Here is a 21,358-nt window from a genome sequence, read left to right on the forward strand (position 1 = left end):
ACGGCTTCAGTTTAGTCCTGGTTTGGTCCTGGTTTGGTCCTGGTCTAGTCCTGGTCTAGTCCTGGTTTAGACCTGGTTTAGACCTGGTTTAGACCTGGTTTAGTCCTGGTCTAGTCCTGGTTTAGACCTGGTTTAGACCTGGTTTAGACCTGGTTTAGTCCTGGTTTAGTCCTGGTTTAGTCCTGGTTTAGACCTGGTTTTGACCTGGTTTAGACCTGGTTTAGTCCTGGTTTAGTCCTGGTTTAGACCTGGTTTAGACCTGGTTTAGTCCTGGTTTAGTCCTGGTTTAGTCCTGGTTTAGACCTGGTTTAGACCTGGTTTTGACCTGGTTTTGACCTGGTTTAGACCTGGTTTAGTCCTGGTTTAGACCTGGTTTAGTCCTGGTTTAGACCTGGTTTAGTCCTGGTTTAGTCCTGGTTTAGACCTGGTTTAGTCCTGGTTTAGATCTAAAACGTACTAATAAAACCACAAAATTCTACTTTGACATTTTATTAATAAAAAACAGTACAAACGACATTTGTTGGTGATTTAACACTGAATGTGACAAAAGTCATTCACAGATGAGAGAATAAGTTAAAGTTTCATTTTACACTTTATGACACCATTGTGACATCATTATGACATCATTATGACACCATTGTGACATCATTATGACATCATTGTGACACCATTGTGACACCATTGTGACACCATTATGACAGCATTGTGACATCATTGTGACATCATGACGACATCATTATGACATCATTGTGACATCATTGTGACATCATGACGACATCATTATGACATCATTGTGACACCATTGTGACATCATTGTGACATCATGATGACACCATTGTGACAATATGATGACATCATTGTGACACCATTGTGACACCATTATGACACCATTGTGACATCATGATGACATCATTGTGACATCATGATGAAATCATGATGACATCATTGTGACATCATTGTGACATCATGATGACATCATTGTGACATCATTGTGACATCATGATGACATCATGGTGACACCATTGTGACACCATTGTGACATCATTGTGACATTGTGACACCATTGTGACATCATGATGACATCATTATGACATCATTGTGACACCATTATGACACCATGATGACATCATTGTGACACCATTGTGACATCATGATGACATCATTATGACATCATTGTGACACCATTGTGACAATATGATGACATCATTGTGACACCTTTATGACACCATTATGACATCATGATGACATCATGGTGACACCATGGTGACACCATTATGACATCATTATGACACCATTGTGACACCATTGTGACATCATTGTGACATCATTGTGACACCATTGTGACATCATTGTGACATCATTGTGACATCATTGTGACAAAATTGTGAAACCATTGTGACACCATTGTGACATCATTGTGACACCATTGTGACACCATTGTGACATCATTGTGACACCATTGTGACACCATTGTGACACCATTATGACACCATTATGACACCATTATGACACCATTATGACACCATTATATCATTATGACATCATTATGACACCATTATGACACCATTATGACACCATAATGACACCATTATGACACCATAATGACACCATTATGACATTATTACATCATTATGACACCATTATGACATCATTATGACATCATTATGACACCATTATGACATCATTATGACACCATTATGACATCATTATGACACCATTATGACACCATTATGACATCATTATGACACCATTATGACACCATTATGACACCATTATGACACCATTATGACACCATTATGACACCATTATGACATCATTATGACATCATTATGACACCATTATGACACCATTATGACATCATTATGACACCATTATATCATTATGACATCATTATGACATCATTATGACACCATTATATCATTATGACACCATTATATCATTATGACATCATTATGACATCGTTATGACACCATTATATCATTATGACATCATTATGACACCATTGTGACACCATTATGACACCATTATGACATCATTATGACACCATTATGACATCATTATGACACCATTATGACACCATTATGACACCATTATGACACCATTATGACATCATTATGACACCATTATGACACCATTATGACACCAGTATGACACCAGTATGACACCATTATGACATCATTATGACACCATTATGACACCATTATATCATTATGACATCATTATGACATCATTGTGACACCATTGTGACACCATTGTGACACCATTGTGACACCATTATGACACCATTATGACATCATTATGACACCATTATGACACCATTATGACATCATTATGACATTATTATGACATTATTATGACACCATTATGACACCATTATGACACCATTATGACATCATTATGACACCATTATGACACCATTATGACACCATTTTGACATCATTATGACATCATTATGACACCATTATGACACCATTATGACACCATTATGACATCATTATGACACCATTATGACACCATTATGACATCATTATGACACCATTATGACACCATTATGACATCATTATGACATCATTATGACCCCATTATGACACCATTATGACATCATTATGACACCATTATGACACCATTATGACATCATTATGACACCATTATGACACCATTATGACACCATTATGACACCATTATGACATCATTATGACATCATTATGACCCCATTATGACATCATTATGACACCATTATGACATCATTATGACACCATTATGACACCATTATGACATCATTATGACACCATTATGACATCATTATGACACCATTATGACACCATTATGACACCATTATGACACCATTATGACACCATTATGACACCATTATGACACCATTATGACACCATTATGACATCATTATGACACCATTATGACACCATTATGACATCATTATGACATCATTATGACACCATTATGACATCATTATGACACCATTATGACATCATTATGACACCATTATGACATCATTATGACACCATTATCAGAGAAATGTTGATGGAAATTTCATAAATAGAAAAATAGATGTTAAAAATGTCTAATCCGTCATAAATATTTTTTTTTGTGCGATTGAGACAAACTTCTTCAAAAAGACGATTTCAACAGAAAATCAGTTCAAAACATCGAATTTAGATTTGAACATGAAATAGTTTATCCTTTGGTCGAACTTCATTTATGCAAATGACATAAGGCACAAGGTGATGTGGGAGGAGCCTCTGAAGCCGAGGGCCACGCCTTCAGAGTGGGAGGAGTTTTTAAAATATAAACGTGATCTATAGTTTTTCTCTTGGCCCCGCCCCTTCATTTACATGTTAATTATCATCTCTGAACAGTTTATATCATTTGTTCTTTCTTTATGTAAAACAGTCACAGTGAAAAGTATGGAGTCCCTCAAGGGTCCATTTTAGGGCCTTTACTGTATATTAATGATCTTACCAAGTCTGTCTGGTTTTTATTTTCCAATGAACTTATTTTAACATTTGAATAATAAATGTAAAATCTCACATATTCAAAATGAAAGTGTAGAAAAAGCTTCACTTGTTTCATCTTCAGTTTAGAAAAAAATAGACGTTTCGACTTCATCCAAGAGTCATTGTCAATCTGTGAATTTAGGCCGGGAACTCAGATATTTATACTTCTGTGGTAAGCCCCGCCCACCGGGCGGAGCCTCCTGAAGTAGAAAGAGTTGTTTGTTTCAACAGAAACTTAAACTTCTTTGTTTCTAACGAGCCTCACGAGCCTCTTTGACCATGACTCTTGGATCAAGTCGAAACGTCCAGTTTTTTCTAAACTGAAGATGAAACAAGTGAAGCTTTGAATGTGGGACACGCCCACAACCACAATGTGGGACACGCCCACAAACACAATGTGGGACACGCCCACAAACACAATGTGGGACACGCCCACAAACACAATGTGGGACACGGCCACAAACACAATGTGAGACACGGCCACAAACACAATGTGGGACACGCCCACAACCACAATGTGGGACACGCCCACAACCACAATGTGGGACACGGCCACAAACACAATGTGGGACACGGCCACAAACACAATGTGGGACACGCCCACAAACACAATGTGGGACACGCCCACAACCACAATGTGGGACACGCCCACAACCACAATGTGGGACACGCCCACAAACACAATGTGGGACACGCCCACAAACACAATGACAGTGTTTTCAGTCCGATTCTGGACTAAAGTTGGTACACGACGTTACAGTCGCTTTAAAGCAGCGCTGCATTGACCAGACGCCTCCAGCAGAGGGCGGTACCAGGGCTAACACACAAAAGCTAGCCCGACATGCTAATGTAAGCACGCAGATGTAATGGAGGTGATTCAAGTGAGGATTTACATTTAGAGCGCCGCTTGTGGCTGAGTGGACAGCACATGTGCAGCGTCGCCAGTTCAAATCAGGCTCAGTCTTTTTGTGAAGATGAACACGCCCATTTGTGACGAGGAACAGGCCTAAGTACTTAAGAAGGCGGGGCACTTTGCGTTAGACACGCCCCCTGACATGAGGAGCTCCAATGAGAGACACAGGAAGTGATGTAACAGAAAGTGATGGCATAGTTAGTAGAGGGTGGGTCCATGCATGATTGACAGGTGACGGTGGTGTTGAGTCTGCTTTGCCTGCGGGGCCCTCACACGCCTGCGGGGCCCTCACACGCCTGCGGGGCCCTCACACGCCTGCGGGGCCCTCACACGCCTGCGCGGCCCTCACACACTCACCCAGCTCTGCTCGTAGCCGTAGCCGCCCTGAGCGCTCTCGTCCTGCTCGTCGCTCTGCGCTCGCTGGAACTCGTGCCGCAGACGCTGTATCCGGTCGTGGTTCGATGGCGTCAGGCGAGAACTGGAACCAGAGCAAAAGATCAGCAAAGAGAAGAGCCAAGGTTCTGAAGAGAAGAGCCAAGGTTCTATAGAGAAGAGCCAAGGTTCTGAAGAGAAGAACCAAGGTTCTGAAGAGAGGAGCCAAGGGTTCTGAAGAGAAGAGCCAAGGTTCTGAAGAGAAGAGCCAAGGTTCTGAAGAGAAGAGCCAAGGTTCTAAAGAGAAGAGCCAAGGTTCTGAAGAGAAGAGCCAAGGTTCTGAAGAGAAGAGCCAAGGTTCTGAAGAGAGGAGCCAAGGGTTCTGAAGAGAAGAGCCAAGGTTCTGAAGAGAAGAGCCAAGGTTCTGAAGAGAAGAGCCAAGGTTCTAAAGAGAAGAGCCAAGGTTCTGAAGAGAAGAGCCAAGGTTCTATAGAGAAGAGCCAAGGTTCTGAAGAGAAGAACCAAGGTTCTGAAGAGAGGAGCCAAGGTTCTGAAGAGAAGAACCAAGGTTCTGAAGAGAAGAGCCAAGGTTCTGAAGAGAAGAGCCAAGGTTCTAAAGAGAAGAGCCAAGGTTCTGAAGAGAAGAGCCAAGGTTCTAAAGAGAAGAGCCAAGGTTCTGAAGAGAAGAGCCAAGGTTCTAAAGAGAAGAGCCAAGGTTCTAAAGAGCGACTGCAAGGACAAGTGGCTTGAAGCCGATCTGCAGCGTCTGATCTGGACCAAAAAGACCCTAAAGCACAAACGAAAAGACCTTTTATAACGACGACGTCATTAAATCAAAAAGTGTAGCTTCTAGCAGAGTGTGTGTTGCCCAAGGACACAATGGTAGTGTCCTCTGGAGCCGACCAATCACAGACGGACGTTGTACAACTGCTGGTGAGAAAACCTCGTTCTAACCAAATCAACACATTAGAATATGAATAGTAAATATAACATTAAAGCCGCAAGCGGCATCCAACGGCCCTCGCGGGCCGCCGGCCTTCCGACTCTGCTCTCTGCATTTTACAGAGATGGCGCTAACGCAATTGTCTAAGAACTAAGACAGTGACACATTGGACATGTACAATGCTGTGCTTAACCAGTGCAAATGAAGACAAATATCGGTCAAATGTGCAGCTCCAGCGCACAGAGACCGTGACACTTGGAATAAAAATATGGATAACTTTTGATGCCCCGCTTGTGTAGATGATTCTCCCCAAATATGAACTTGATCGGATAATCGCCCTAGGAGGAGTTTGTTAAAGTGTGAAGTGTAAAAATGTGGTCATTTTAGAGATTTTGCGGTTTCCCCATAGGGATAACATGGGATGTTTCTGTCATCGCTACGGCTACGCTTTACCAAATATGACTTTGGCTCCCATACTTTTAATTTGGGGATGGCAAATGAGAATTGTGTGCAAAATGTGATGTCATTTGGAAAAACTCTTGTTTATAGGCCACTCTGAAGGCCAAATAGTCCAAATTCTGCGAAAAGTTTGCGGCTCAGCTGCACAGAGACCGTAAATGTTATCCATAAAATTTGAATAACTTTTGATGCCCCACTTGTATAGAGGAGGTACACCGATTTTGAGATCGGTGGGCCAAACGCACTAGGAGGAGTTTGTTAAAGTGTGAAGCGTAAATGTGAACATTTCAAGGATTTGGCGTTTTTCCCATTTGTGACAGTATATTTGCAGCTCCACGGCACAGAGACCGTAGCACTTAAAATCAAAATATTGATAACTTTTGATGCCCCATTTGTGTAGATGATTTCCCCCAAATATGAACTTGATCGAGCAAATGCCCTAGGAGGAGTTTGTTAAAGTGTGAAGCGTAAAAATGTGGTCATTTTAGAGATTTCGCTGTTTTCCCATTTCTGACATATATTTGCGGGTCCGCCACACAGAGACCGTAGCACTTAGAATCAAAATATGGATAAGTTTTGATGCCCCGCTTGTGTAGATGATATTCTCCAAATATGAACTTGATCGGACAATCGCCCTAGGAGGAGTTCGTTAAAGTGTGAAGCGTAAAAATGTGGTGATTTGAGCGATTCTACGATTTTCCCATAAGGATAACATGGGATGTTTCTGTCAACGCTACGGTTACGCCGTACAAAATATGACTTTGGCTCTCATACTTTTATGATCAGGATGGCAAATTAGAATTTAGTGCAAAATGTCATGTCATTTGGAAAAAACTCTACTGTTTATAGGCCACTCTGAAGGCCAAATAGTCAGAATTCTGGGAAACGTTTGCGGCTCCGTCGCACAGAGACCGTAAAAGTTATCCTTAAAATTTGGATAACTTTAGATGCACCACTTGTCTAGAGGACGTACACCGATTTTGAGATCGGTGGGCCAAACGCACTAGGAGGAGTTTGTTAAAGTGTGAAGCGTAAATGTGAACATTTCAAGGATTTGGCGTTTTTCCCATTTGTGACAGTATATTTGCAGCTCCACGGCACAGAGACCGTACCACTTAAAATCAAAATATGGATAACTTTTGATGCCCCGTTTGTGTAGATGATTTTCCCCAAATATGAGCTTGATCGGGCAATCGCCCTGGGAGGAGTTCGTTAAAGTGTGAAGCGTAAAAATGTGGTCATTTTAGAGATTTCGCTGTTTTCCCATTTCTGACATATATTTGCGGGTCCGCCACACAGAGACCGTAGCACTTAGAATCAAAATATGGATACGTTTTGATGCCCCGCTTGTGTAGATGATATTCTCCAAATATGAACTTGATCGGACAATCGCCCTAGGAGGAGTTCGTTAAAGTGTGAAGCGTAAAAATGTGGTGATTTGAGCGATTCTACGATTTTCCCATAAGGATAACATGGGATGTTTCTGTCATCGCTACGGTTACGCCGTACAAAATATGACTTTGGCTCTCATACTTTCATGATCAGGATGGCAAATTAGAATTTTGTTCAAAATATCATGTCATTTGGAAAAACTCTATTGCTTATAGGCCACTCTGAAGGCCAAATAGTCAGAATTCTGGGAAACGTTTGCGGCTCCGTCGCACAGAGACCGTAAAAGTTATCCTTAAAATTTGGATAACTTTAGATGCCCCACTTGTCTAGAGGACGTACACCGATTTTGAGGTTGGTGGGCAAAACGCACTAGGAGGAGTTCGTTAAAGTGTAAAACATAAAAATGTGGTAATTTGAGAGATTTTGTGGTTTTCCCATAGGGATAACATGGGAGGTTTCTGTCATCGCTACGACTACGCCGTAAAAAATTAGGCATTTTTGTGATTGGCTTTTGTGATTGGGACGGCAAAGTAGAATTTTGGGTAAAGTTTAGACAATTTTGGTAAAACTAATTTTTGACCTTCAATGTTAATTTAAAGGTCACTCTGTAGGGGGCGCTATTGCGCCCATTTCAATTTTGTCAGCCTAAACTGGTCCAAACTAGAAAGTTTAACAACTGATTCAAATTTGGTCCTAATCGGACTGGTTTTGATCAAATGGGAACAATTTTTAGATCTGCAATATTCCAAAATAAGTTGTCCAACTTTGCGGCTGCGCCGCACACAGACCGGTAAAGGTATCTCAAAAAATTGGATAACTTTAGATGTCCCACTTGTCCAGAGGACGTACGCCGATTTTGAAGTCGGTGGGCAAAACGCCCAAGGAGGAGTTCGTCAAAGTTTGACGTAAACAAAATGGCTAACTCAGCTTGTTTTCATTTTCAAAGGAAGATGGGTAAGTCTGGGGGCGTGGCCACAATAATATTTTTTTTTTGTCCTCACGAGAGGAATGCGTGTCCCGAATTTCGTAGCTTTACGACAAAGTTGACCTCGGGGCGTCTCCCATAGGCGCAATGTATTTTGACTTTTGTCGGTGGCGCTGTCGCGCCATTTTTTAACGAAAAAAAAAATGGCCCAGAAAAAAATCAAATTTTTCGCCGATTCTGAATTTTGGGCAAAGTTTGGTGAGTTTTTGAGCATGTTCAGGGGGTCAAATTAGAGCTCAAAAAGCAGAAGAACAAGAAAAATAAAAATAATAATATTTTTAGCAAAAACAATATAGCCGTTTCCACTATAACAACAAATTATACATCGTTTGAAAGCTCTAAGCCTTCCCCATGCCGCCATGGGGTGGAATCATCATTACGAGCGCTTACGCGCTCGTCACTCCCCATTCCGTCGGGATGCCCCGCCCACTCCCCATAGACTTCCATTGATTTGAGCAGATACAAGCATGGCCCATGCCTGCAGCATGGATTCTCGCGTACGGGACGATGCCAGGAGGGTTTTTGGAGGAATGCAGCGCTTTGCTCCAAAAACAAAGCGCTGCATTCCTCCAAAAACAAAGCGCTGCATTCCTTCGCGCTGCTGTTGTCAACAATTTGTGAATTGTTGACTATTTCTGTCATAGCAGGAGTAAGTATGCATGATCCATGCCTTCGGCATGGGCTAGTTCACTGTACTTGCCAGGGGCGACGGGGCACCAAACATGCGGGCTGCGCCCGCATGTTTGGTCAGACAGCAATAGGCCCTCCGCCCTGCTGGGGCTCGGGCCTAAAAATAAATATAGCCGCAAGCGGCAATGATCGGCCCTCGCCACGCCGCCGCCATGCCGCAAGAGGAGGGGGCGCTAACGCGCCCCAATTGTCCTTTTATTGCGCCTACTGCTGAATCTGTGACGCTGTCACATCTTATCCCCTTTGTTTTACCATCAAAAAGCAATTTTATTTTGAATTCTTGGCAAAATGTGCGGCTTTGCCGCACAGACACCGTGACTCTTTGAATAAAAATGTGGATCACTTTTGATGGTCCTGAAGATGAGTCTCACCAAATTTCAGGTTAATAGGGCTGACGCCCTAAGAGGAGTTTGTGAAAGTATAAAGTGTAAACATGTTCTGGCGATTTCCCCATTGGAATAACATGGAAGGTTTCGGTCATCGTTACGGCAACGCCATAACAATTATGACATGGGTCATTGACTTTTTTGATGGGGCTAAAATTGAGTTTTGTGTCAAATTTCATATAATTTCGCAAAACTAAACATTTAACCTCCATATAAAATCTGTAGGGGGCGCTGTGGCGCCAAATGAATTTATTTCACTTCAAGTAGGTTTAGGGCAAAGAGTTTAACAACTGATTCTAATTTGACGCAATTCGGACTTTATCTGCGCAAACGGCAGAAATTTTAAATATGGGAGATTTCTGAAATTCTAGCTACAGTTTGTGGCTTCGCCGCACAGAGACCGTGACAGGTATCAATGTAATTTGGATAACTTTTGATGTCCCACTCCTCAGTAGCATTTTCACCAAATTTCAGCTTTTTAGGGCCAACGCCCTGGGAGGAGTTCGTAAAAGTACGACGTTTGGAAAAACTCCGAAGTCATGTTTAGCCATTTTTGAAGCAATATGGCCGACATTTGGTTGGGCGGACGGCGTTGCCGTAATAATATTTTTTACTTCTCTTGTCACCATCTACCTCTGCGCCAAATTTCATGATTCTACGATCAGATTTTTTTTGGGTCATTTCCCATCTCTCAATGCATTTTTGGTACATTTGGGGGCGCTGACGCGCCAATTTTTTTTATTTTAGAAAAGGGAAATAGCCAGAATGTAGAGAGGCACGATTTTTAGAGGTGTGCAATTTTTTGTGACTTTTCGTCAATGTTCACTGGGTGAAAAATAGGGGGGTTGGTCCCGAGAAGAAGAAGAAGAAAGAATAATATTCCGATGCGAAAACAATGTTTCCCATTTTTCAAATATCATAAACTATACATTTTCGGAAAGCGCTCGCGCTTTCCTACCTCATGGTGTGGGTCCCTGGTCACTGACGGGTACTTTCGTTAATTTTGAGTGGGCTCCGCCCACTTTGTGTTTTTGGCCCTCTATACAGTAATAATGTTCAATTTTTGCATTACATGCTTATATGCACGGAACATGCAAGAGATGGAACGTATTCGTGAGCTACTTAGCGCAAATGAGTGCTTTATATGGGGATGACGACCGCGAAGCGGTCGTCATCCCAATTTAAAGTGCTCGTTTAGTGCGCACTTTTGCACGGGCTTTGCCCGTTTACAACGGTAATGTTCCATTTTCCTACTATTAATTAGTCGGGGCGTGCGTGAGTGAAGGAGTGCGTTAGTGAGTGTTTGGAAGTGGGCGAGCGCTTCGCGCTCGATTTCGTGCACACTACGTGCGCACTTTCGCAGCCGTGCTTCGCACGGCCTTACGAGATTAATAGGCCTCTCGCCAGCTTGTGGCGCTCGGGCCTAATAATATTTTTAGCAAAAACAATATAGCCGTTTCCACTATAACAACAAATTATACATCGTTTGAAAGCTCTAAGCCTTCCCCATGCCGCCATGGGGTGGAATCATCATTACGAGCGCTTACGCGCTCGTCACTCCCTATTCCGTCGGGATGCCCCGCCCACTCCCCATAGACTTCCATTGATTTGAGCAGATACAAGCATGGCCCATGCCTGCGGCATGGATTCTCACGTACGGGACGATGCCAGGAGGGTTTTTGGAGGAATGCAGCGCTTCGCGCTGCTGTTGTCAACAATTAGTGAATGGGCTACGCCCATTCACTAATTGTTGACTATTTCTGTCATAGCAGGAGTAAGTATGCATGATCCATGCCTTCGGCATGGGCTAGTTCACTGTACTTGCCAGGGGCGACGGGGTACCAAACATGCGGGCGCAGCCCGCATGTTTGGTCAGACTGTTGCAACGCTGCCTTCGGCAGCGTTGCGGGAGCAATAGGCCCTCCGCCCTGCTGGGGCTCGGGCCTAAATATGTGTCTAACACACACACTAAACCAGGACTAAACCAGGACTAAACCAGGGCTAAACCAGGGCTAAACCAGGACTAAACCAGGACCAAACCAGGTCCAAACCAGGTCCAAACCAGGACTAAACCAGGACTAAACCAGGCCTAAACCAGGACTAAACCAGGTCTAAACAAGGTCTAAACCAGGACTAAACCAGGACTAAACCAGGTCTAAACCAGGACTAAACCAGGTCTAAACAAGGTCTAAACCAGGACTAAACCAGGACTAAACCAGGTCTAAACCAGGACTAAACCAGGACTAAACCAGGTCTAAACAAGGTCTGAACCAGGACTAAACCAGGACTAAACCAGGTCTAAACCAGGTCTAAACCTGGACTAAACCAGGTCTAAACCAGGCCTAAACCAGGTCTAAACCAGGACTAAACCAGGACTAAACCAGGCCTAAACCCGGTCTAAACCAGGCCTAAACCAGGACTAAACCAGGACTAAACCAGGTCTAAACCAGGCCTAAACCAGGACTAAACCAGGCCTAAACCAGGACTAAACCAGGACTAAACCAGGTCTAAACCAGGTCTAAACAAGCCTAAACAAGCCTAAACCAGGTCTAAACCAGGCCTAAACCAGGTCTAAACCAGGTCTAAACAGGCCTAAACCAGGTCTAAACCAAGCCTAAACCAGGACTAAACCAGGTCTAAACCAGGACTAAACCAGGTCTAAACCAGGACTAAACCAGGCCTAAACCAGGTCTAAACCAGGACTAAACCAGGTCTAAACCAGGTCTAAACAGGCCTAAACCAGGCCTAAACCAGGACTAAACCAGGTCTAAACCAGGACTAAACCAGGTCTAAACCAGGCCTAAACCAGGCCTAAACCAGGCCTAAACCAGGTCTAAACCAGGTCTAAACCAGGCCTAAACCAGGACTAAACCAGGACTAAACCAGGTCTAAACCAGGACTAAACCAGGTCTAAACCAGGTCTAAACCAGGACTAAACCAGGTCTAAACAAGGTCTAAACCAGATCTAAACAAGGTTTAAACCAGGTCCAAACCAGGACTAAACCAGGTCCAAACCAGGACTAAACCAGGTCTAAACCAGGTCTAAACAGGCCTAAACCAGGTCTAAACCAGGCCTAAACCAGGACTAAACCAGGTCTAAACCAGGACTAAACCAGGTCTAAACCAGGACTAAACCAGGCCTAAACCAGGCCTAAAACAGGCCTAAACCAGGACTAAACCAGGTCTAAACCAGGACTAAACCAGGTCTAAACCAGGCCTAAACCAGGACTAAACCAGGTCTAAACCAGGCCTAAACCAGGTCTAAACCAGGCCTAAACCAGGACTAAACCAGGACTAAACCAGGTCTAAACCAGGTCTAAACCAGGACTAAACCAGGTCTAAACCAGGACTAAACCAGGTCTAAACCAGATCTAAACAAGGTTTAAACCAGGTCCAAACCAGGACTAAACCAGGTCTAAACCAGGACTAAACCAGGTCCAAACCAGGCCTAAACCAGGCCTAAACCAGGTCTAAACCAGGACTAAACCAGGTCTAAACCAGGTCTAAACCAGGACTAAACCAGGTCTAAACCAGGTCTAAACCAGGACTAAACCAGGACTAAACCAGGACTAAACCAGGTCTAAACCAGGACTAAACCAGGTCTAAACCAGGACTAAACCAGGTCTAAACCAGGACTAAACCAGGACTAAACCAGGACTAAACCAGGACTAAACCAGGTCTTTGTTCAGTTCCTTGGTTCCTCTGAAGTCTTTTCTAATCTCACTTTCTCCACAGAATCTTTAAAACGATGTCTCTGCGTTTTATGCTTTTATTATCACAGTTTGATCTGAAACAAACTCGTCTGGTTTTATCAGAAAAACGCAGAGATAACGACGAGCGAGGAGGAAACTGAAACGGACTCAGATGTTGGACAGAAGATCACTTTTCACTCAAACGCAAAAAGGAAAGAAGTTAAAGAAACAACACCCATGAAAAGTAGAACATGTTTATGATTCTGCTCCGGAGGAGAGAGGAGGAGGAGAGAGGAGAGAGGAGGGAGGAGGAGGAGAAGGAGGAGGAGAGAGGAGGAGAGAGGAGGAGAGAGGAGGAGGAGAAGGAGGAGGAGAGAGGAGGAGGAGGAGGAGGAGAGAGGAGGAGAGAGGAGGAGGAGAGAGGAGGAGGAGAGAGGAGGAGGAGGAGGAGGAGAGAGGAGGAGGAGAAGGAGGAGGAGAGAGGAGGAGGAGGAGGAGGAGGAGAGAGGAGGAGGAGAGAGGAGGAGGAGAGAGGAGGAGAGAGGAGGAGGAGAGAGGAGGAGAGAGAGGAGGAGAGAGGAGATAGGAGGAGGAGAGAGGAGGAGGAGAGAGGAGGAGGAGAGAGGAGGAGGAGAGAGGAGAGAGGAGGAGGAGAGAGGAGGAGAGAGGAGGAGGAGAGAGGAGAGAGGAGGAGAGAGGAGGAGGAGAGAGGAGGGAGGAGGAGGAGAAGGAGGAGAAGGAGGGAGGAGGAGAGAGGAGGAGGAGAAGAGGAGGAGAAGAAGGGAGGAGGAGAGAGGAGGAGGAGAGAGGAAAGAGGAGGAGGAGAAGGCGAGAGGAGAAGGAGGGAGGAGAAGGAGGAGGAGGGAGGAGGAGGAGGGAGGAGGAGGAGAAGGAGGGAGGAGGAGAGAGGAGGAGAAAGGAGGAGGAGAAGGAGGAGAGAGGAGAAGAAGGGAGGAGGAGAGATGAGGAGGAGGAGGAGCGAGGAGAAGGAGGGAGGAGTAGAAGGAGGGAGGAGGAGGAGAAGGAGAGAGGAGGAGGAGGAGAGAGGAGGAGGAGGAGAGAGGAGGAGGAGAAGGAGAGAGGAGGAGGAGGAGGAGAAGGAGGAGAGGGGAGGAGGAGGAGAAGGAGGAGGAGAGAGGAGGAGAAGGAGGGAGGAGGAGGAGAAGGAGAGAGGAGGAGGCGGAGAAGGAGAGAGGAGGAGAGAGGAGGAGGAGAAGGAGGGAGGATGAGGAGAAGGAGGGAGGAGGAGAGAGGAGGAGGAGAAGGAGGGAGGAGGAGAGAGGAGGAGGAGAAGGAGGAGGAGAAGAAGGGAGGAGGAGAGAGGAGGAGGAGGAGAGAGGAGGAGGAGAGAGGAAAGAGGAGGAGGAGAAGGAGAGAGGAGGAGAAGGAGGGAGGAGAAGGAGGAGGAGGAGAAGGAGGAGGAGAAGGAGGGAGGAGGAGAGAGGAGGAGGAGAAGGAGGAGGAGAGAGGAGAAGAAGGGAGGAGGAGAGGAGGAGGAGAGATGAGGAGGAGGAGAGAGGAGAAGGAGGGAGGAGAAGGAGGGAGGAGGAGAAGGAGAGAGGAGGAGAAGGAGGAGGAGGAGGAGAGAGGAGGAGGAGAAGGAGGGAGGAGGAGGAGAAGGAGGAGGAGGAGAGAGGAGGAGGAGAAGGAGGGAGGAGGAGGAGAGAGGAGGAGGAGAAGGAGAGAGGAGAGAGGAGGAGAGGGGGAGGAGGAGGAGAGAGGAGGAGAGAGAAGGAGGGAGGAGGAGGAGGAGGAGAGAGGAGGAGGAGAAGGAGGGAGGAGGAGGAGGAGAGAGGAGAAGAAGGGAGGAGGAGAGAGGAGAAGGAGGAGGAGGGAGGAGAAGGAGGGAGAAGGAGGAGAAGGAGGAGAGAGGAGGAGGAGAAGGAGGGAGGAGGAGGAGAGAGGAGGAGAAGGAGGAGAGGGGGAGGAGGAGGAGGAGGAGGAGAGGGGGAGGAGAGGGGGAGGAGGAGGAAAAGGAGGGAGGAGGAGAAGGAGGAGGAGAAGAAAGAATAATATTCCGATGCGAAAACAATGTTTCCCATTTTTCAAATATCATAAACTATACATTTTCGGAAAGCGCTCGTGCTTTCCTACCTCATGGTGTGGGTCCCTCGTCACTGACGGGTACTTTCCTTAATTTTGAGTGGGCTCCGCCCACTTTGTGTTTTTGGCCCTCTATACAGTAATAATGTTACATTTTTGCATCACATGTTTATATGCACGGAACATGCAAGAGATGGGGAACGTATTCGTGAGACACTTAGAGTAAACGAGCGCTTCACATGTGATGACGAGCGTGAAGCGGCGAAGGCCACGCCCTTCACATGGCCTTATGTGCCTCTCACCAGCTTGTGGCGCTCGGGCCTAATTAGGACTAAACCAGGACTTAAGTATAACTTTAATAGAGTCAAATCGTACCTTCTTTTGTGCAATCGCTGTTTTCAGAATCCAGGCAGCGTAAAAACAAAAGAAGGAACAAAAAGGCATGAAAACAAACACCGTATTTTCTGGACTATAAGTCGCACCAGCCAAAAAATGCATAAAAGAGAAGAAAAAACATCTACATGTCGCACTGGAGGATGAAATACTACTACTACTACTAGTACTACTACTACTACTACTACTAGTACTACTACACTGTCTGCATCTGCCCCTCGTCTTGCAGATCGATCACGTCCACATCATCATCGGCGATCGATGCTCGGCCGTGGCGTCCTGTTAGCGTCTGATTAATGTCGCCGCAGTCACTTATCGACCAATCAATGAGCCGCGTCTGCCCCGAGCCCCGCCCCCCTGACCCGGAGCCTCAAACAGAGACGAGCACTAGATCAATCAAGCGTTTTACGAGCGCGGTTTACTTTGGGTTCGAGATCGACGAAGACGCCGTTTCTGAACTTCAAACATCTCAAAATGAACATTTAGCGACATTAAGGTCAAACGTTTGAGCCGGTATTTGACATTTGAAACATTTTGTCAACAAAGAAACATGGCTTGAACACATAACGGTTACGACTGTGAGAAAAAACATGAGGATTTAACGCTTCTCAATTATTGAGACAAACAGAGACATTTAAGTTTGTGTCCGAAGGAACGGCAGGTTTAAGTTTTCACTACCGGAGCTCTGTTGTGTCTTCTGTCTGTAGCGTTTGAGGCGCGTTTGGGGCGCGTTTGAGGCGTGTTTGAAGCGTGTTTGGGGCGCGTTTGAGGCGCGTTGTTTGAGGCGCGTTTGGGGCGCGTTTGAGGCGTGTTTGAAGCGTGTTTGGGGCGCGTTTGAGGCGCGTTGTTTGAGGCGCGTTTGGGGCGCGTTTGAGGCGTGTTTGAAGCGTGTTTGAAGCGTGTTTGAAGCGTGTTTGAGGCGCATTTGAAGCGCGTTTGAAGCGCGTTTGAGGCGTGTTTGAGGTGTGTTTGAAGTGCGTTTGAGGCGCGTTTGAGGCGCGTTGTTTGAGGCGCGTTTGGGGCGCGTTTGAGGCGTGTTTGAAGCGTGTTTGGGGCGCGTTTGAGGCGCGTTGTTTGAGGCGCGTTTGGGGCGCGTTTGAGGCGTGTTTGAAGCGTGTTTGGGGCGCGTTTGAGGCGCATTGTTTGAGGCGCGTTTGAGGCGTGTTTGAAGCGTGTTTGAAGCGTGTTTGAAGCGTGTTTGAAGCGTGTTTGAGGCGCATTTGAAGCGCGTTTGAAGCGCGTTTGAGGCGTGTTTGAGGTGTGTTTGAGGTGCGTTTGAGGCGCGTTGTTTGAGGCGCGTTTGAAGCGTGTTTGAAGCGTGTTTGAGGCGTGTTTGAAGCGCGTTTGAAGCGCGTTTGAGGCGTGTTTGAAGCGTGTTTGAGGCGTGTTTGAGGCATGTTTGAGAAGTGTTTGAGGCATGTTTGAGGCGTGTTTGAGGCATGTTTGAGGCATGTTTGAGAAGTGTTTTAAGCGTGTTTGAAGCGTGTTTGAGGCGTGTTTGAGGCGTGTTTGAGGCGCGTTTGAGGCGCGGTTGAAGCGTGTTTGAGGCGTGTTTGAGGCATGTTTGAGAAGTGTTTTAAGAGTGTTTGAAGCGTGTTTGAGGCGTGTTTGAGACGCGTTTGAGGCGTGGTTGAAGCGTGTTTGTGGCGTGTTTGAAGCGTGTTTGAGAAGTGTTTGAGGCGTGTTTTAAGCGTGTTTGAAGCGTGTTTGAGGCGTGTTTGAGGCGTGTTTAAGCATGTTTGAGGCGTGTTTGAGGCGCGTTTGAAGCGTGTTTGAGGCGTGTTTGAGGCGTGTTTGAAGCGTGTTTGAGGCGTGTTTGAAGCGCGTTTGAGGCGCGTTTGAGGCGCGTTTGAAGCGCGTTTGAGGTGTGTTTGAGGCGCGTTAGGGACGCGTTTAAAGCGTGTTTGAAGCGCGTTTGAGGCGTGTTTGAAGCGCGTTTGAAGTGCGTTTGAAGTGCGTTTGAGGCGCGTTTGAGGCGCGTTTGAAGCGCGTTTGAAGCGCGTTTGAGGCGTGTTTGAGGTGTGTTTGAGGCGCGTTAGAGACACGTTTAAAGCGTGTTTGAAGCGCGTTTGAGGCGCGTTAGAGGCGCGTTTGAAGCGCGTTTGAGGCGCGTTGTTTGAGGCGCATTTGAAGCGTGTTTGAAGCGCGTTGTTTGAGGCGCGTTTGAAGCGCGTTTGAAGCGCGTTTGAGGCGCGTTTGAGGCGCGTTTGAGGTGCGTTTGAAGCGCGTTTGAGGCGCGTTTGAGGCGTGTTTGAGGCGTGTTTGAGGCGCGTTTGAGGCGCGTTTGAGGCGCGTTTGAGGCGCGTTTGAGGTGCGTTTGAAGCGTGTTTGAGGGGTGTTTGAGGCGTGTTTGAAGCGTGTTTGAGGCGTGTTTGAGGCGTGTTTGAGGCGTGTTCAAAGCCTGTTTGAGGCGTGTTTGAGGCGTGTTTGAGGCGTGTTCAAAGCCTGTTTGAGGCGTGTTTGAGGCGCGTTTGAGGCGCGTGCGCGTTTGAGGCGTGTTTGAAGCGCGTTTGAAGCGCGTTTGAGGCGCATTTGAAGCGCGTTTGAAGCGCGTTTGAGGCGTGTTTGAGGTGTGTTTGAAGTGCGTTTGAGGCGCGTTTGAGGCGCGTTGTTTGAGGCGCGTTTGAAGCGTGTTTGAAGCGTGTTTGAGGCGTGTTTGAAGTGCGTTTGAAGCGCGTTTGAGGCGTGTTTGAAGCGTGTTTGAGGCGTGTTTGAGGCATGTTTGAGAAGTGTTTGAGGCATGTTTGAGGCGTGTTTGAGGCATGTTTGAGGCATGTTTGAGAAGTGTTTTAAGCGTGTTTGAAGCGTGTTTGAGACGCGTTTGAGGCGTGGTTGAAGCGTGTTTGTGGCGTGTTTGAAGCGTGTTTGAGAAGTGTTTGAGGCGTGTTTTAAGCGTGTTTGAAGCGTGTTTGAGGCGTGTTTGAGGCGTGTTTAAGCATGTTTGAGGCGTGTTTGAGGCGCGTTTGAAGCGTGTTTGAGGCGTGTTTGAGGCGTGTTTGAAGCGTGTTTGAGGCGTGTTTGAAGCGCGTTTGAGGCGCGTTTGAGGCGCGTTTGAAGCGCGTTTGAGGTGTGTTTGAGGCGCGTTAGGGACGCGTTTAAAGCGTGTTTGAAGCGCGTTTGAGGCGTGTTTGAAGCGCGTTTGAAGTGCGTTTGAAGTGCGTTTGAGGCGCGTTTGAGGCGCGTTTGAAGCGCGTTTGAAGCGCGTTTGAGGCGTGTTTGAGGTGTGTTTGAGGCGCGTTAGAGACACGTTTAAAGCGTGTTTGAAGCGCGTTTGAGGCGCGTTAGAGGCGCGTTTGAAGCGCGTTTGAGGCGCGTTGTTTGAGGCGCATTTGAAGCGTGTTTGAAGCGCGTTGTTTGAGGCGCGTTTGAAGCGCGTTTGAAGCGCGTTTGAGGCGCGTTTGAGGCGCGTTTGAGGTGCGTTTGAAGCGTGTTTGAGGCGCGTTTGAGGCGTGTTTGAGGCGCGTTTGAGGCGTGTTTGAGGCGTGTTTGAGGCGCGTTTGAGGCGCGTTTGAAGCGCGTTTGAGGCGCGTTTGAGGTGCGTTTGAAGCGTGTTTGAGGGGTGTTTGAGGCGTGTTTGAAGCGTGTTTGAGGCGTGTTTGAGGCGTGTTTGAGGCGTGTTCAAAGCCTGTTTGAGGCGTGTTTGAGGCGTGTTTGAGGCGTGTTCAAAGCCTGTTTGAGGCGTGTTTGAGGCGCGTTTGAGGCGCGTGCGCGTTTGAGGCGTGTTTGAAGCGCGTTTGAAGCGCGTTTGAGGTGTGTTTGAGGCTTGTTTGAAGCGTGTTTGAGGCGTGTTTGAGGCGTGTTTGAAGCGTGTTTGAGGCGTGTTTGAGGCGCGTTTGAGGCGCGTGCGCGTTTGAGGCGCGTTAGAGGCGTGTTTGAAGCGCGTTTGAAGCGCGTTTGAAGCGCGTTTGAGGCGCGTTTGAGGCGCGTTTGAAGCGCGTTTGAGGCGCGTTTGAGGCGCGTTTGAAGCGCGTTTGAAGCGCGTTTGAGGCGCGTTAGAGGCGTGTTTGAAGCGCGTTTGAAGCGCGTTTGAAGCGCGTTTGAGGCGCGTTTGAGGCGCGTTTGAAGCGCGTTTGAGGCGCGTTTGAAGCGTGTTTGAGGCGCGTTGTTTGAGGCGTGTTTGATGCGTGTTTGAGGCGCGTTTAAAGCGTGTTTGAGGCGTGTTTGAAGCGCGTTTGGGGCGCGTTTGAGGCGCGTTGTTTGAGGCGCGTTGTTTGAGGCGCGTTGTTTGAGGCGCGTTTAAAGCGTGTTCGAGGCGTGTTTGAAGCGCGTTTGAGGCGCCTTGTTTGAGGCGCGTTTGAAGCGCGCTGTTTGAGGCGCGTTTAAAGCGTGTTTGAGGCGTGTTTGAAGCGTGTTTGGAGCGCGTTGTTTGATGCGCGTTTAAAGCGCGTTATAGGCGCGTTTGAAGCGCGTTTGAGGCGCGTTTAAAGCGCGTTATAGGCGCGTTTGAAGCGCGTTTGAAGCGCGTTTGAGGCGCGTTAGAGGCGCGTTTGAAGCGTGTTTGAGGCGCGTTTGAAGCGCGTTTGAAGTGCGTTTGAGGCGCGTTAGAGGCGCGTTTGAAGCGTGTTTGAGGCGCGTTGTTTGAGGCGCATTTGAAGCGTGTTTGAAGCGCGTTGTTTGAGGGGCGTTTGAGGCGCGTTTGAGGCGCGTTTGAAGCGCGTTTGAAGCGCGTTTGAGGCGCGTTTGAAGCGCGTTTGAGGCGCGTTTGAGGTGCGTTTGAAGCGTGTTTGAAGCGTGTTTGAGAAGTGTTTGAGAAGTGTTTGAGGCGTGTTTGAAGCATGTTTGAGGCGTGTTCGAAGCCTGTTTGAGGCGTGTTTGAGGCGCGTTTGAGGCGCTTTTGAGGCGCGTGCGCGTTTGAGGCGTGTTTGAAGCGCGTTTGAAGCGCGTTTGAAGCGTGTTTGAGGTGTGTTTGAGGCGTGTTTGAAGCGTGTTTGAGGCGTGTTTGAGGCGTGTTTGAGACGTGGTTGAGGCGTGTTTGAAGCGTGTTTGAGGCGTGTTTTAGGCGCGTTTGAGGCGCGTTTGAAGCGTGTTTGAGGCGCGTTTGAGGCGTGTTTGAGGCGTGTTTGAGGCGCGTTTGAAGCGCGTTTGAGGCGTGTTTGAAGCGCGTTTGAGGCGTGTTTGAGGCGCGTTTGAGGTGTGTTTGAGGCGTGTTTGAGGCATGTTTGAACCGTGTTTGGGGCGCGTTGTTTGAGGCACGTTATAGGCGCGTTTGAAGCGCGTTTGAGGCGCGTTAGAGGCGCGTTTGAAGCGTGTTTGAGGCGCGTTTGAAGTGCGTTTGAGGCGCGTTAGAGGCGCGTTTGAAGCGTGTTTGAGGCGCGTTGTTTGAGGCGCATTTAAAGCGTGTTTGAAGCGCGTTGTTTGAGGCGCGTTTGAGGCGCGTTTGAAGCGCGTTTGAGGCGCGTTTGAAGCGCGTTTGAGGCGCGTTTAAAGCGCGTTATAGGCGCGTTTGAAGCGCGTTTGAGGCGCGTTTGAGGCGTGTTTGATGCGTGTTTGAGGCGCGTTTAAAGCGTGTTCGAAGCGCGTTTGAGGCGCCTTGTTTGAGGCGCGTTTGAAGCGCGCTGTTTGAGGCGCGTTTAAAGCG

The 21,358-nt window shown here is 47.1% G+C and overlaps 1 protein-coding gene across 1 annotated transcript in view; it reads right to left on the bottom strand.

Annotated features, from left to right (window-relative positions):
• The window catches only part of LOC140355660 (partitioning defective 3 homolog), a 207,577-nt gene that overhangs the window by 18,859 nt on the left and 167,360 nt on the right, over positions 1-21,358 (bottom strand). The window contains exon 18 of the mRNA XM_072440316.1: positions 4,783-4,903. Coding sequence (XP_072296417.1) covers positions 4,783-4,903 — 121 coding nt within the window. The remainder of the gene's footprint in view (positions 1-4,782; positions 4,904-21,358) is intronic.

This window comes from Eucyclogobius newberryi, unplaced genomic scaffold (genome assembly GCF_026437365.1).
Source record: "Eucyclogobius newberryi isolate DKJ021-1_F unplaced genomic scaffold, fEucNew1.0.hap1 SCAF_12, whole genome shotgun sequence".
Classification (NCBI taxonomy): Eukaryota; Metazoa; Chordata; class Actinopteri; order Gobiiformes; family Gobiidae; genus Eucyclogobius; species Eucyclogobius newberryi.